The following is an 18,307-nucleotide window of genomic DNA, read 5'->3' on the forward strand; positions in this document are numbered from 1 at the left end:
CCATTAGTTTCCATTTTGAAAATGCATGCAGAGTTGTATACAGTGTACAAATATCCTTGTGCTGTGAGGAAGTGACCTGCAAATTGAAAGGTGTTAAAGGCACAAATCTGCATTTAAGCAGTGTGTGGGAGAAGGAAAAATACACAATATAACATAAGTACAAGAGGGAGAGTAAATCATGGGCATAAGTTCACCTTCTGTTCTAAAACAATGGAGTGTAGCATAGAATTCAAGAGTCAGGAAAACATCAGAAATAAAAATCGGCCTCAGTTTAAATGTTCTTTCATTTATTTCAGTGTCAATCACCCAAGCAGGCAGAAAGCACATCACAAAAGTGATATTATGAACTTTTTAACAATTACCTTGATACCTAAAGTTCACATTTTCATGATCCTTTGTATTTTATATATATTACATGATCATCCAGATAAATACCTTGATTCATAATGATAGAGAAAATACAGGTTCCCATGCTTGCACACAAAATGATACACTCAATTACACATGTGTGTGAGCATGTGTGTTTGCAAGCACACCTCCATGCATAGTAATTTACTAGCTTTTCTGCAAAAACCTGCACACTGACATGGTGTAACTGTAATTATGCTCACAATTCTTTCAGAATGACTCAGTAACAACTAAGAACTGTGAACAAACTTTCACTTCAGCTGTTAGTCAGAGACATTGGGGAAATGTTTATTGCTTTTTAAGGGCAAACAGAAGCTGGACACCCGAGAGTCACGGCTCAAGAGCAGAAAGGGACAAACAGTCGGGAAAAACAGGGAGGCCATTGCAGTGACATTTACCAGAGACCAGCTGGGCTTGTATACTAGAGTACCAAAGAGTTGACAGAGGGAGGAAAGTGTATAAAAAGAAATGAAGGTACTAGCCAGGAGAAGGATGGTTTTGGTGGCTCTGGACTCATGGGAAGATCTTGAAGATGCATTATTCCTGGGCAGTTGTTTCATCATCTGCTTGTGCCTATACAGTGTGAGAACCATATAGCTGCTGGCCCATAGCATGAGCCCCAGAAAAAGAATGTCAGGAGCTGACAGCAATATTGCATATAATATGTTTCTGGTTTTGTCATGACAGACCCAATAACAGTATAGGAAAGATTTGAGGTTTGTTGTGCTTTCGTTGCCATGTTTTGCCCTCATGTGCACAAGATTGACACTGCTTATAAGGAAATGAAGTAGCCAGCTCACGTACACAGAGCAACAAATGCACTTGTGCGTTTTGACTTTAAGGTCTGAAAACCTGGAGTCCCTGAGGCCAATCCCAATGGCCTGAAAGACACTGAGGAAGGAGGTGCTGCCAACACCCACACCTCTGCCCACTCTGTGAAAGGAGAAAACCAATTTGCATCCAATATCATTGAGGAAGTCCTTTGAACCAAAAGCTGACATTGTCTGGGGCATTCCTTTACACAATAGATTGAAGATGTTGGCTACCATCAAGTGCATTAGAATCCAGTCAGTAGACCTTAACTTGTACCCTATTCGGTAAAGAAACAGATAATGGTAGAGAAGAGAGAAATTCCCCAGAACTCCAATCACAGTCAGACACAAGAAGATCACTCCTACAGCTAGCTCACTGGCTGCCATGGTATCAGTTCCTGCTCTCAGTCTGAGGATCCTACATGGGAAGATGAGGCTGGGGCTACAGGTACAGGAAACAAGACATTCTCCATCCAGAATGAGTCCACAAGAAATATTCAACCTATAGGGCAGCCACTGCCATGGCATAAATTACACACATGGAAAGGATTGAATAGGCGCACAAAGCATTCAGTTATTTTTGGGTTCACACTCAGGAAATGCGGAAAGAGGCAATGATGCCTCAGTGACAGCTTGAGCACAGGAAGCCTCCTGTGGCTCATGTTAGAAACATAGTAATAACACCGTTGTAACAACTGATCAATAATGACCTGTGCTGTGTTCACTTTGAGGAAATAAACATCAATCCATGCATAACTGATTAAGATGGCCAAAATATTAACCAAAGTTCAGAGATGATATCTATATTGAAACCAGAATGAAGTAAATTTTTGAATACTTATAATAGAGTTGAAGTTAGTAAATTATAGGCTATATATGTAACATGTCAATATGAGAAGTGATAATTTCAAAAATTGACACAGTTGGAATTGTTATTAAAATGTTAACAGACATTAATATGTAAAATATTTTATGTACAGTGATAAATTTAGGAGAGGCCATGGTATCTCAAAAATCCCCTTTTTTTGGTCAGACTTCCCATTTTACAATATTCTATGCCAGGATAATTTAGTACCAAAATTGATCAGAATGTTTTCATACTTGTTAAAACAAGATTAAGTCCTAATATTTGAGGACAGTAAGAAATAAATATATAACTGCTTTCATTTCAGTATCCCTTGCCATTTCTATAGAAGTATGATACTTGAGGTTTAGTCAACATAGGCATTTTCAAATGGATATGAATGCTGTTTCCATTAATTACACTCTCACTCTGGGGCAGAGAAAACTCCTTGTGTTAAAGAGTCCTTCATTTTCATCCAATTGAAGGTAGGATTATATTGTTTGAAGGAAGGATCTCACTCCTTATTCAAAGCATGAAGTAATACTTGGTGTATTCCTAGAATGGCTGAAACTTTATTATTCATATTAAAGGAGATTGCAGGTTGCTGTTATTTTCAATTTATTGCCATGAGAATTTACTTCTAATCTGATTTATAGGACATATTTCAAAATATTTCATAGAAAAGTCTGTACACATCCAAGTGCACAGTGTTGGAATTGAGAGAGCCTGTAAATACTTTCTCCATTCAGAGTTCATTACCATGCCCCTTACGCTCCATATTTCCACTGTGCATAAGTGCACAGACAATATTAAAACACACAGACTTACAAATTTCCTCAAAGCTATGCATTGTTATTGACTACAGAAACTCCCATTTATCGGGTGCCCTAGGGAAATCTCCTCATAAAGAATAAAGTTGTCTTCAGAGTGACATTTTATGGCCCCTTTAGGGCCAGCCTTCTTTTCTAGTGGGAAATAGCACATCAGGCACTGACAATGAGGAACACGTTAGGTTCAATGTATAACTCAGTGCTTTTAGGAACCCAGTGTTCCTTTCTTCCTGATTCCATCCCTGAGGATTGTCTGTATTTTTTGTGACTTGGTCTTTCATCCAGGGTCAGCCCCCTGTTCTATTGTCTTCTGTGTTCACTTACCAAGTTTCCCACAATTTCTTTTTATCTCTGCTCTCAGGTTGCAGTCTGTTACACTGTCAGTACATTTACTCTTACCAGCATGCTGATCACAGCTCCATGGCCACAAAGATCAGGAAGTCGGGTGTAGAGAGCCAGTCAGTGCCTAAATATGGGTCTGTGATTCTATGACCTCACCTCCCCTCAGACCTGCAATTATTATTTCACCTGCAGTAGCAATGGGCATGCAGGCTTGAACAGACAAGAACTTTGCTCTGAACTTTTCTCCCTTGGTGACCATTAGCAAAGAAGAATTATAAGTTCCTGAATTGAGCTCTTAATGAAATACTGCAGAGTTCAGAGAGGTTGTTATCTGCTCTGTTTCAGAGGTCACAGGATCTCATCTTTAGAGATGAGAAGATAATGTGGTCTGTCTGAGGTCTAACATTGAGTTATATGTGTACATGGTATTTCCTGATTGAAGTGTTCTGTACAGAAATCTCATTTTTACTTCCTCATTTCAGTTGGTGTCATTATTAAATATAGATGAAAAGTCATTGAAAATACTTGTTGATATTCTCAGAGAGCACATTAAATTAAACTGGATGCTACAAATTTATGCTTGTGTGTTTTTGCATTCAAAGTCACCTTTCCAAGTTGATTTATTTTTCTTTGATTTCACAACTGAAAGCGGTTTACCATTGATATTTCAAAGGAAACTATCCTTTACCATTATTGTTTTTTATTAATAATCAAATAGAAACAAAGAGCATTTTTAACAAAGTTTCCCTGTGTAGGTGAACAATTCTGGCCCAGAAGACATGGGTTACTGAATGAAAATCTCATTGCTAGCATGAACCACCTCATTTTGAGTTATTGGCCAAGGAGGACCAATAGGTAGCCAAAGACCCCAGCCCATTGTCATCATTCTTAATTGCATTTAGTAATTTTTAAGTGTATTTAAGATGCAATACACAAATTAACCTCAACTGCCCAGGAAATATTCTACCTGTTTTATGCCCTACATTGTGCATTATAGGATGCTGGGGGAGAAAATATAGCAACAGTGTAATGATAACACAAGTGAAATGATATGGCTTAATTACCATAAAGAAGATATAACCCTAAATTAAATTTGCAATCTGTGTATAGCTTTACAAAAGTTGGGATGACACATTGAAGTGCTAATTGATTCCTGATCAGATAATTTTATTAGTAATAATGGAATGCTGGTAAATACCACTACCATGGGAAGTATGTGTACATACTGCCCTCTGTGGCCATGAAGTGTCTTGCTATTATAAAAAATGAAATAATCTTATTATATATTTCAAACAGATGTAAATATCTATACAAAGTTTAGATTCACAGCTGTGTGTTGCAGCATATAGAGACTCCAATCTGCACCTGAATTCTGAGCATCCTGTGATTGAATTACCATATTAGGTAGGTATTTTTGTGACAAAAAAAAGGAGAAAACTTTTAAGCAACTAAGGAAATGATACATATATGACTGGTGACATTGAGAGTACATTATTCAAATGCTAATTTCAACTTGTAGGTGCCTTGGCTGAATTTATTAGGGAATCTGCCTCATTCTTAGTTCAGACTAAAGTTCTTTGATGGCGGATACAATACATGTTTCCAAGATAAAGAGAACCCAGCACATGACCACTGGATATAGTTTCTGCTTAGGATGATTCATTGTTTTACTCTCCACCCCAGGATGCATAGTGACACTGTGGGACCAGATGATGAAAAGCTGACCATGCAGAGGAGGATGCCTGTTGTGGCAGAGGAGCTAGCAGGTACATTTTAAAACATGTTTTAGCACTTTGAAAAACAGGTATCATTATGACTCTGATTATACCACTGCAATATGAATCTCTGGAGGAGATTCAGTGCCATCAGGAATTAGGGATTTAGTTATTTGCTGTTGGAGAATGTTTCTCTGGATTTTCTCCATTAATGAAATATTGTCCTAGTATCAGGCACAAACTCACTTTTCTTTCTTTGTGGTCACTCACCTTTAATCTTGAGATGGCTTTTGATCTATGGACCGTGCTGAAAATACTGCAATTGGAGACAATACCTGTGATACTGTTTTTGGTAAGATGCTGATATCAATGCCACAATCTTTATTACCAGCAGACTAGCTGCAGGGAGGCAGCCAGTGCCAGAGACATCTGTCTTGATTATGTCATATTCCCTCCCCTCATACCTTTTCACCTGCTGTAGTAATAAGCACACACGGCTGTGGAAGCACAAACATTTCTGAGCAATGTTTCCCCTGTTCACAATATTCAAAACAGGAAAACATTCTTGCTGCCACTTCTTGAAGGAAAATTATATAGCTCATTTAAACTGTCCCCTTTTGTGTTTCCTGAAGGTAAACAGGGAGGTAAGCATCATGAGATTCTGGAGTTCTGTATGAGGCCTGTCATTGAGCTATGCATGTGACATTATATTTCTTGATTTCATGAACAATCAAATGGATTTTCCATTCCTCATTTTAGTGTGTAGCATCTTCACATAGCAATATAAAAGAGAATTTCAATTATAAGACTTTTATGTTGGTATTTCAAAGAGACACAGTAAAAAGCATAGGATGTTATCAATTCACAACGGAATTTATCAAAGCTAACTATAAACGATCAAACTAATTCTTTGAGCTTGCACTTATAATAAAAGGCAAGCTTCAGTTGACATTTTTTGGAAAAATAACTTTAATGTTTTTGCTATTTGCAAGGAAGTAAAAGTATCTATACAAGGAAGAGAATGTTCTAGAGAAATTCCCTGCAAATGACAGCAGCAATATCAAACAATAACCACAAAACTTGGCTTCTGTCAGTAGTCACACTAATTTCATGGGTTCACCTATCTGGAACTGGATAAAATTATTTCCCAGTTCTATAATGCCCAGAAAGAACACACTCACAGAGGAGGGCTGTAAAGAGAAAGAGACATGTGTTATGACTTTCACAGTAGCCTTGATTTGCAGCTGCTCTGGAAAAGAGGACCAAGTAGATATTTATCAGCATCCTTTTCCTTATGTTGATAGATTGTGAATCCACAAAAGGAGACAAATAAAGTAAATGTGATGAGGTACATCTCTCAGGTACGAGCTTTAGAACAATGTTAGAATCTACCATAAAACAGTGTATATTATCAGAAAGTATGATAATCAAGAGATCCTCTATGCACTGTTTTTATTAGGAAATATTTTAAACAAGAAAATAAAGCACCACTCCCAGTCCTGTTTGTGAGGCTGAAGGACCTGGGGACATGTGTAATGAGTTGTAGTGTCAGTGTCATAGAAACAAAGAATTAAGAAACATAGGTGCTCATGCATCCTTGAGAAAAAGACTACGCAACCTAAAACAGATTGTGAAAAAATAATGTCCTGATGGACTGGATCATATGAGCTAATAGGAACACTTGATCATGGTCATTCACTGTACCCATGAAAAACACCAATGTAAGGATAATAGAGCAATGAGGGGCAGTAGGAAAGAAATCAAGCATGTAAGAGGTGGTTCATGATGCCCATCTCATCCAGGTGTGATAGGAGAGTTTAAATTGTTGTCAATTAAACAAAAACATCAGGACAATGAGGGGTTGTAGTGGCTTTGCTAAATGTCATCATGCGGTAAGAATTTTATCTGATGGTCTAGAATATTTTAGTAATATATATTGTCATTTTAATTAGTTTCATAACTTTTAGGCAAGTAAGGGTGATAAGAAGTGAAAAACCAATTAAAGATCATTCCAGCTGACTAGATTCCGAGCAAAATTGAATCCCAGTCCCATGTATATCAATTATATTACAAAAGAGATTACAGAAAGAGTGAAGGGTTATTTAACCTGTAGAGTCGACCACTTTTTAATGGAAGGCTACACATTGAAGAACTAATAGAAAATATAAGCTGTGCTTGATAGGTATTTATTTTATTAAATAAGACACAAATCTGGCTACAGATGGAAGGGGAAAGGCCTGGGAAGAGTGTGGGGAGAAAGTAAATATGATGAAAGTGCATTGGACAAAATTCTTAAAGAATGATAAAAATTAGTAAAACAATCTGAACAATGTTTCACAGAAATTATAATGTGCTTAAAAAGTGCATGTGGAAAAATTAAACTTGGCAGAGGGATAAACTAGTCTTATCCTCTGTTTTGGCAGTTGTTTATACACCATATTCTGTGTACATATATACACTGCAGGGAGGTGTAATTGGGATAAAGTTCATTGGCTAAGTCTGGGATTCCTGCCACATGTAAGCATTGAAATACTAAGGTCATGATGCCAAACCACATGCTATCAGAATTGAATAGGTGATCCTGGTGGAGTGTACAGCATGCTTCCATATAATGGTGTTCCCTTTTAGGCCTGATGTGTGCTTAGCAATGCAAGTTGGCACTGACAAGACCTGATTGGGAAATGCAAAATGATACTGAAGCTACAGGAGAGCTTGTACAAAAGGCTGCTGAATGGCTTACAGTAAATATTATCATATTATGAAGGGCTGAGGAATATAGAGTCCCTAGTCATGCTGCCATACCTAACATTGCTCTTCTGACAAGCAGATAAAAACCAATGGGGATCCTTTATATTTTACTGGATCTTTTTAATGATTTATTCTAGCACTCTTCAAACTGCTAAATGCCAAAATCTTCTGTTATTTGCCTGAAGTTGAGAGCAAATTCCTTAAGAGATTTGCCCTGCTGTAGAAAGATTACTCTTGAGTATCTCACTGATTTAGAAAAGCCTGAGAAAGAAGAGTAGAAATTGAAATTTAAGTGTATGCATGAAATTACACTACTGTATACAAAAGTGTACTGTCAAGTATCCATCCTCTGTGCCCACATCATTCAGGATGAGGGCACTGTTGTTGGATGTATACTAGAATCAGATGGTTTGTTTGCAGGACACTAAGAAATCAAACAATGATGGAGGTAGACATTCTCCTGTTCCTGGCTGGCTGTGGTTTTGCCATGACACACTATTCAGTTAGTGGCAGGAAAATGTTAATGAAAAATTTCTCATGGGCTGTGGACCATGGGTGCTACACAGCCAGGAAGCCAGAACAGATGTACCTACTAATGCAATATTGTCATAATAAATATGTATGCATTTGTTTGGCTTTGAGGCCAACACACAGAATGGAAGCCCTATATTTTACTGCAAACCAGGGAAAAGACTTATGTATGTTCAAACTTTTGCCTTCAGTGGGGATAGTAACAATGCTGTTTTGTTAAATGGTGGTGATTGGCCTTTCAAATTCGTTTTTTAACTTCGGCATGTTTACCCATAGATTACACCTGGTAATGCTCAGTCATGGAGGGAAACTGGTTTTATCCAATGGGAAGTTGTTTCTATGGAGATATGTAAACTCTCAGGTTTGCAGAAACAACTGGCAGTTGCTATTACTATTGTTATCAGTGTGGTCTTACTGGACTATGATCCAGGCAACCGTGTCACACCCTTAAAGAAATTGAGATTTCCTTTCCCAGTAGCCATCAACTGCCAAGAGTTCCTTAGCCAAGAGTGGGACTGTGTGACAATTTCCTGACCATGTTAATACTTTTGTCTTGCTTGATCTTGCTTATGTCTCATGAACAGTGTCAACAGCTGTGGATCCAAATGTACAACAACCTTCCTGTTCACAGAAAACACTGTTTTATTCTAATCACCTATCATCTCTAGGTCTTACAATCTTCAGGACCCTCTTCCCTAAATCCTTATCCTTAGATGGAGGGATTTTATATAGATGTCCTTTTTGGGGATGAGTATTTCACCAGTGTCTTATTTTCTGATCCTTGAACAGTTGTGGGTCTCTGTATTAATCATCATCTACTACACACAGAAGTTTCTCTGATGAGGGTTAAGAGATGAACTAATTTAGTGATGTAATGATAAATCATTGGGACTCAATTTAACAGCATGTTCATTTATCAGAATAATACTATTATTAAGGTCTCTTTTTCTTTAGAAATGTGGTCACTGGTAGGTCTCCCCCTGCCCCTGTGGATGACTACACACTTGAATAGCAATGACTGGGCAACCAATTCAGGAAGAATTTATAAAGGGTAGTTACAAAGTCAAGAAGGATTTGTCACTCAGAGCTGTGCTTGGTAGTGTTAGATGGGGCAGTAAAGGGTGAGTATGATCAATATTGAATATATACTTGAAAAAAAAAGAAAAGGGGACGTGCTGGGGATGTCTTTCTGTATGCTATGAATGTGTTGGTCTGATTTGGTTGATAAATAAAATGCTGATTGGCCGGTAGTAAGGCAGGAAATATAACATAGGCAGGATAAGCAGAGAGGAGAATTCTTGGAAGTGGAAGGCTGAGTCAGGAGATGCTACCAGCTGTTGCCACCATGAGAAGCAAGATGTAAAGATATTGGTAAGCCATGAGCTACATGACAAGGTATAGATTTATAGAAATGGTTTAATTTAAGTGTAAGATCTAGCTAGCAAGAAGCCTGAGCCATTAGGCCATATAGTTTTAATTAATATAAGCCTCTGTGTGTTTACTTGGGTCCAAGCCACTGCAGGACTGGCAAGTGAGAGAGACTTGTCCTGACCACAGGCCAGGTGGAACACAGGAAAACTTCAACTACACTCTGATGAAAGTTAGGATAGTCACCAATATATCCAGTTCAGGCTGCTTATCCACTATTGCTAAGAGTCTTAGCTGGGGTCATCCCTATAGATTCATGGGAGTTTCCCTTGCACCATTGTTATACCTGACCCTGAAATGCCCCCTCATCAAGGCATTTCTTTCATTACTCTCTCCCTCTATCCATCCCCCAACCTGGTCCCTCATATTCCCATCCCCACCCACCTCCAGGTTATTTCCATATAGATCCTCTTATTCTCTGTCTTAAATACTCTATTTAAGCTTCAAATCTAAATTGAGTAAGAGTGAGGACATTCTTGTCTTTTTCCTGATCTTAGCAGAAATGTTTCAAGTTTTTCTCCATTTAAGATGATGTTGGATGTGGGTCTGTCATATACAGCCTTCATTATTTGGAAATATGTCCCCTCCACCACTAGTTTCTCAGGAATTTTAATCATGGAACTCTGAAAAATATCAAAGGTTTTTCTTGCATCTGTTGATATAATCTGTGGTTTCCAAATTGAGTCCATTGACCTAATACATTACATTTGCACATGCTAAACCATCTCTGCATCTCTGGAATGAAGCCAGCATGGTAGTATTGAATTGGTTTTTGAACTGCCTTTAAATTCAATTGCAAGTATTTTATTGAAAAATTTGCTCTGTGTTCATCAAAGGTACTTATCTTTAATTTCCACTCTTTTGGTTTTGGTATCAGAGTATATACAGAGCACTTTTTCATTTTATGGAATAATTTTAGTAGGGGTGATGTTTGTTCTTCTCTTCAGGATTAGTAGAATGCTGTGGTGAGTCCATGTGAGTCTGTTTGAACTAAATTTCAAACACTGTTTCTGAAGAAACATGAGCAAATGTCTAGTTACTCTAGAGAGGAAACGGCAGAACAAATTTAAGTATGTGTTACATACAGAATGAGGATGGCTGTAAAATAAAAACATGTATCAAATATCTCTCCTCTGTATGAGGTGCTTTCTCAGGTTCATATCTTTTTATCTTACTATGTGACATAGAGCTAAACCAGTGACAATAAGCATGGAGGTGGTCATCAGGAGCATATTTTGTGAGAGAATTTTCCTGAGGACGCACAACACACACAGAGAGGAAACCTACAACAGAACAAATGAATTTTTCCAGTGAAGTCCAGACAACTTGGAAAACCAAACAGCATTTTTGGAGTGACTAAAAGGAGTCTAGAGAAGGGCTTCCTTACAGCATTATGGGTCTGGAGTTGATCAGTGTTTTACTAATTTGACAATAAAAAAATTATAATAGAGGAGGTTTTTATTTTGGTATTGGTGTCAACACCTGGTTCCAGAACTACATCTGAAAGAGCTCCCAAGATGTAGCCTGGAGTCATGTCACTCCAGACAAAACTTATAAGGTTACATTTTGTTTGGCAATTCTTGTTGAACAGAGTAAGCGAGCTTGAATACAAAAGCAGAAACAACAGTTAGCCTAGTGATCCTTATCTTGTAAGAAAAGCAGAGGTGGTTTATTTATTTATTTATTTATTTATTTATTTATTTATTTATTTATTTATTTATTCATTCATTCATTCATTTTTTACAAGAGCAGACAGTTCTTCAAAATAATCTTCAATGTCTGAGGAAAAGGGGAGTGGGCTCACAGTACAGCTTGAACAAGCTAGGAGCTTATATGCTGGTGGCACACTTGCTTTTTGGTTTCACAAGCATAGTAAGTTTAAACTTCAAACATGATGTTAGCCAACAGAAACAGAAAGCAGAGCAAAAATAACTGCATCACTAAATGGCCCACCAAGATATGAGTATAGTCTAGTGAAAACTGCAATCCTGAAGCTCTTGTGTGACTTTCAGGCAGCACTCCGTCTAATAACCTTCTCGAGGTAGCTAGACAGCTGAGGATATCCTCCCCCAACAGATGTCTTCTGCTTCCATAGCACTGGATAACTGGGGAGAGGCCCTTGTGATTCTTGCAAGTTTCATATTTCCCAAATAAGGTGATTTTGTCTATTTTTTTTATTCCAGTTAGCCCCCTCCTCCTGAAGGAGTGTATCAATTCAGAGGAAAAGGCTATACATCAGAGTGTGCTGTGAAGACAATGAGTGTCAATTGGCCACAACGTATCCAAAGCCAATAGTTATGTAGGGAGAGGTAAGATGCCTGAAACTCCTTCCTGGTACTTAGTTGGCTGTTGAGAGTCCCAGTTGTTCTCAGTTATAGTAAAGGCGATAGAACATGTGGTGAAATATTGACTCAAGCCAAGGAAAGCATGTTGGACACTATAGAATTCATGTATAAAGCAGTAACTCCAAGCAGAGGGGGCTTCTGGTGGAAAAAGATATTGACAAGAACAAGCCTGACTTGTCCATGAAAGATTCATGGCTACCTACCAGTAAGTGAAAATTTCATCTTAAGAAGGAAATCATGATTGTCATTTTGGACACTCATGACCTTATTTTAAATTTTGGTTATGTTTTCAAAATGAAGCATGTGTCTAAGGAAATAAGTAAAAATAGTGAAAATCAACACATACAAGAAAACTGTATGCATGTCATAAAGCAGACACTATGTGATCACCATGAAAATGCACTCCATTTTTTAGCATCACAAAGACACACTGAAGGGACTCAAATGAAATATCCTGTGAATTAGTTTTCAAAATTATTTTAAGTAACACCACTAATGTAAATCCCAAAGGGAAAAAATGAAAACACTTAGATTTATTTACAGTTTTCACTCTCTCCCCAGGAAGAAAAGCTAACATAAAATGGAATTTGTATGAAACCAATTTGCTATTATAGTTTAACTTATTTACATTTCTGAAATTAACAACTATTTTCATTCTTCTATCCCTTGCAACTTATACTTTACATTAAGTCTTTTAGTGGTATTGCTTTAATAGTAAACAAAATCTCATTAGATATGCTCTCACATGTTCATTCATGCAATTATGCATGTAAAAGCATGCATGTACATTTAACATAGAAGTGTTGTTATACAAAACAACAATCCCAGAGAATACAAATATTATACTGTGGTTACAGTTTTCTGAGCATGACACAAAATATGAGAATTCTGTAAGGGTTTGGAATAGTCAGGGTGACCTTTAGTTAGGGGGATTTTCAATAGTTTACCAAGCAAAGCAAAGGCTTGATGCACTGGAATCATGTCTCAGGAGCAAGTAGGGGCTGAGAGAAGCAAAACACATTGAAAATATTGCATGAGTACTCAACAGATACTAGCTGAGATTAATAAAAAAATTAAACAGATGCTAAAATGTGTGGAGAGTGTATAAAAGCAGATAAAGGTGCTCACCAGTAGAAAAGTTGTGTTGCTCTGGATTCAGGGCTAGATCTAGGAGAGATATTGGTCCTAGATATATGTTGCATCCTCTTCTTGTGCCTGTGCAAGATGAGAACCGTGGAGCTATTGGAGCACAGATAGCATCACCACCATGTACACAGCACCTGAAAATATCACATATACTGCATGCAGTATTTCAGCAGTTTTATCAAAAGGAACAGCAGAACAGTAACCCAACTCCTTGAGACTTGTGGTATTCTTATTGCATGGTTTTGCAGACATACGCTTAAGGGAAACAATGCTAAAGAGAAGAGATAGGATCCAGGTCAGGTACATGGAATAGCTGATGTACTTGGGAGCTTTCTTTTTAAAGCCAGTCAAAATAGTATCCTCAGAGCTGATGGTGACGACCTGGACTCATTAAGCACATGCTGCCAAATGGCACACCTCTAACCACCCTGTGAAGGTAGGAAAACAGCTTGCACTCAAAATCATTGAAGAAACATTGCAAACCAAAAGCTGCCATTGCTTGTGGAACACCTTTACACAAGAGAGTTAAGAATTTTGCCACAATCAAGTGCATCAGAATCCAGTCCATTCACTTTAATCTGTAAGCCTTGAAGTAAAGCAAGACATAATTGTAGATGAGAGATGAATTGCCCAAAACTGCAGCCACAGTCTGTGATAACAAAATAATCCCTATAGCCACCAGCTGCCATTGGATACATCTCCACTGCCTGAGTCTGAGAATTGTACATGGGGAGATAGGCATAGGCTGCCTGCACCATGTTACCTAAAACCCAACATTTGGCATACAACTTAGTACCACCCGCTAGAATTAATAATAAATGATTCACGGTGTTTATATAAGTGGTTATAATGTACAATCCATGTTTTGTAAGAAAAACAGTATATAACTTGTTCACTCTTCCAAATCTACAAGGCAGATACTAGTGATTAACATATTAACAATGAAAATGAGAGGGGACTCTGAGTTATACACAGTGAAGTTGAGATTTTGATATTGTGACTACTTCAGGATAGTGAGAGGAAAGAATTGCTGGGTGATGATAGAGTGAGTTTAAAGCCATTTCACATACTCCATTAGCACAAGTTATTTATTTTTTCCAGGCATGGCTGTGGAGTATTTACTTATGTTCTTGTACTTCCTTACTGTATATCACATGGCTAGAGTTTTATGATTTTCTTCTATTTTAAGTATCCATTTGTTTGTGAACATTAAAGGTATAGACCAATGTCAATTATTAGTGAACACTAAGACATGTTCATAGAGGTGCATGAACTGTGGGGACGTAATACCTCAGGGTCCTGCATTATGATGAGCCTGAGCAATGAGTAAACTGAAGCATGAATCTAAGGTAGTATTGACCTATAGCTCACTTATTTCATTTTCTAAAAATAAGCACGTGAAGCAATCGTAAGACTTATTCCTTGATCAGAGGCCAAACCATCACTTCACGTTAAGTACAAAATCACACAGTAGTAAATGTGTGTATGAAGGAACGATAAATAAGTCACTTATTGCATAAGCTGAATTAAGTTCCAATCATTAGCTGAGTTAAATAGTGCTATTAGCATTGAAGCACTTTGCAGACTGATTTTTATAGCATATGTTGCATATACAAACTTGAATTTTGTGACTCACAAATATAACATGTGATACAATTTTCAGATCACATTTCATTGGATGTGCTTACCAGACTTTACTGTTTAGATCAGTATTAACAAGAATCATAGACAAGAAAGTAGAGTCCTCTTGTGCTTTCACACATTCACAAAAACTCCCCTAACAACAAGGATGTTTTAAAGAAATAAAATGTGATGTGACTCCCTGACAAGTGATCCTACAAACTCTCAGTATCTCTGTTAGCTCTTCCTAAAGGTCCTCAGAATGTTGACAGAGGGAGATGGGCTCTTGATTAGAGATGGGAATGTTGTCAGGATGGTTAATGCTAGCATCACAGTTACCTGCCACATCTGCACAATTATAGAAATTCTTTAACAGTTTCCAGAAACTTACAATTTTCTACAGATCTATATGCTTTCCTTACATTCATCACATACTTGAAAACAAACTTTGACACAGCACAGGTGCAGTGTTAAGAACCAAGAAAATCCAGTTTAAGATCCTGGTGGTTGGAGGGGGTGTTCAGCAACAAATTGATTAATATAAAGCTATGATCACCTTGAAAATCAGGTTTCATTGTCTCTTGGACTAAATGACAGCAGTCACTGTAAGTGAAGATCAAATTCATTCAGAATGGTTAATGGTGGGACCAGATCCCATGTTTTTTTCCTGCTTTGAACCATTTCCTCTAGAATGTCTTTCACTCTTCTGTGGTGGTGTTTTCAACTGGCTTAAATTTCAAGTCTAATTTTTTTCTCATGTAATCACTTACTAGACTACTGAGATCACCTTTAATTCATGAACTCCGATATCTAAGTAGGTGTTAGAAAACCACATCGCCTTCCCTGCCAGGATTTTATTCTCAGTGCTCTAAGCTCAGTGACTACATCTTGTGCCTTAAAAAGGCAAGCGGTACCTGAGATATGGGCTTGTAATTCTCTGATCTCCTCTACCCTTTGACTGCCAATTATCTTTGCACAGTAGCAATGGGCATAGAGGCTTGAGCAACAACAACAAAAATAACCTGCTGAAAACTGTTTGCCACAGATGGCAATGATAAACAATTATGACTAATTTACTACTCTCACCTCTTAAGAGACTACAGTTGGAGGTGATCTGATAATTCTTTATCCTGAGAGGAAGACAAGAACTCACAAGGAGCAAGTGGGAAATACTGAGGTCTCATATGTGAAGGACTGGCAATGTGTTATGAACGTCCTTCCTCCCGTAAAGAGGTAAACATAGTTAGTTCCTATTTGGAATAATGAAGCGTCATTAGCAGTTAAGTTAGTAAAAGAGAAATGATTTCAGACAAATGTATAAGAGTTTCCATAGAGCATAAGAAAGTGGCAATGATCCATGCTGAATGTTTTCAAATCCTTTGCTCAGCCACATTGAGATACTGCAAAAACATACCCATGTCTTATTCCTAACGGGTAGTCATATTTTACAGTAAAGTATGTTTTATCTATTTTGATTGCAATTCGTCACAATAAAGAAACCAAAACAATAACTAAAAAACAAAACAAAACAAAACAAAAAACAAAACATAGTTCTAGAAAGGTCCATGACAAATGACAGTATCAAGAGCAATGCTGTGGCAGGCTAACTCTATCCTGTCTGTTACTGTCAGATACATTAGTGCTGCCCACATCAGTCCAAAACTTCAAATGTTGACCCCATCAGAACCCTCTCTGTTGTTTCCAGTCTTCCTCAATCCACAAACCCCTCAAGAACAGTGCTTACAGTGTTCATCACTATAGTCTAGCCCCACGTGGGTAGGGTGTGTTCGGGTTGGTGACAACTATGTAGGTTTGAGCCAGGAGAAAGAGCATACAGGGAAGGAGACTTGTTTTTCTGATGGGAGCCATTCTGACTGGGAAGAAGAAGTATATTAAACAGCTTTACCTTGCATTTAACTGATGGCAAAGGAAAATACACGGTTTCTTTCTCTCTTCTATTTGTCAATTGTATTTATTAATTCAAGATCTCTTGGTTCAGTTTATTATTCCATTACTGTTTATGTGATTTCTGGGACTCATTGTGTTAATTTTTCATGGCTTTATATATAATTTTACACATTAATATCTATAAGACATTTTCTTGGCAAGGAATTCATATCTTTCCTTGCTGTTGTTTTACTTATTACATTTACTTCTCTGTTTGTTTAAGGGAAGTATTGTGCATATACCATGTTTGTGGAGGTCAGAAGGCAACTGTAGGAGTCTGTTCTCTCCTTCCTACATGAGGGTCATGGGGATCAAGACCTTCTCATCATGTGTGGTGTAACTATCTGGATAACTAAGGCAACTTCCTTGACCTCTGTAATTTTTGTACACTCTGTTTAAAATTTTCTCTGCTGCACAAGCTTTTATTGAATTTTGTGCAGTCTAGTTTGTGAAATATTGGGTTTCCCTCCTACACTATTGATGTTCTTTTTAGAAATTCAGTTGTTTTGATTTTATTTGAAGGGTGTTGCCTACATATTCTACTTGCTTAATGCTTAATGCCTTTCAATAAAGTGTTTGATTCATATTGAATTGATGTTTAGACAAGGACACAGACATAGATCTATATCATTCTACATTTGGATATAGAGATTCTTAGCACCATTTGTTCAGCATGATGCTTTACTTCCAATGAATATTTTTGATGGCCATATCAAATGTTACATGACTATAGGTAGGTAGGTTTATTCTCAGGTCATCTGTTATATCCCATCCACCTACTTTTCTTGGTACAAATAAAACACAGCTCTTATAACTATGGACTAATAGTACAGTTAAAATTATGCATTGTGATACATACCTCCAGTATTGTTTTCTGCTCAAGACTTCTGTCAACATTAAGGGTCTTGGTATTTTCATCTACATTCTAAAACTGTTTTCTATACTCAAGTGGTATTTGAATTTTGAAAGTAATGGCATTGTATATGTACATCTTTTTCAGTAATATAATGACTTTGACATATTAATTCTTCTAATCCATGAGCAAGTGAGACATTTCTGTTTGTGATTTTAACTTCTTTATTTAGTATTTTCAAGTTTTGAGAACAGATATCTTAAAATTCTTTGACTAAGTTTATTTCTGGTTATTTGTTTGAAGCTATTGTCCATTAGAATTGTTTTCCCTAGCAATTGGTACCTTAATTAGGTTCAGGTAAAATAATTTAAAAATATAATCATACAGCAACCAGGTAACATTTTCTATTTTCATTAATATTTTATAATGTACAGTATTGTTATTAAAAACAGATTATTTTGGATATTCTTTCAGAATATTCTCCCTTGAAGGTCATCCATGGGCATTTCTTCAAGAGGTCAAAATAATTCTATTATTCCATTATTATTTTCAACAATGATACCTGGTCGATCCATGTTTCTATATGCTTACTGAAATAGGATTCAATTCTGCATTAACAGACACAAACTGACATATTCACACAAATTCACATACTCATACACACACACACACATACACACAGACACGCACCCTGATATACACACTTTACCTAAACACATCACAAGACAGTTTTGTTTA

At 37.2% G+C, this 18,307-nt stretch overlaps 1 protein-coding gene and 1 pseudogene across 1 annotated transcript; both read right to left on the reverse strand.

Annotated features, from left to right (window-relative positions):
* Positions 1–671: 671 nt before the first annotated feature.
* LOC131903853 (vomeronasal type-1 receptor 4-like) lies at positions 672–2,091 on the reverse strand. Its single transcript, XM_059254661.1, has one exon. The coding sequence runs from the start codon at positions 1,746–1,748 to the stop codon at positions 672–674; it is 1,077 nt and encodes a 358-aa protein (XP_059110644.1). The 5' UTR covers positions 1,749–2,091.
* Positions 2,092–12,923: 10,832 nt separating this feature from the next.
* Positions 12,924–15,180, reverse strand: LOC131894511 (vomeronasal type-1 receptor 4-like; annotated as a pseudogene).
* Positions 15,181–18,307: the final 3,127 nt, after the last annotated feature.

The sequence above is a fragment of the Peromyscus eremicus genome, chromosome 1 (genome assembly GCF_949786415.1).
Source record: "Peromyscus eremicus chromosome 1, PerEre_H2_v1, whole genome shotgun sequence".
Taxonomy (NCBI): domain Eukaryota; kingdom Metazoa; phylum Chordata; class Mammalia; order Rodentia; family Cricetidae; genus Peromyscus; species Peromyscus eremicus.

Coding starts and splice junctions, on each gene's coding strand:
- LOC131903853 (XM_059254661.1), bottom strand. CDS start 1,748: ATGCCATGGCAGTGGCTGCCCTATAGGTTGAATATTTCTTGTGGACTC.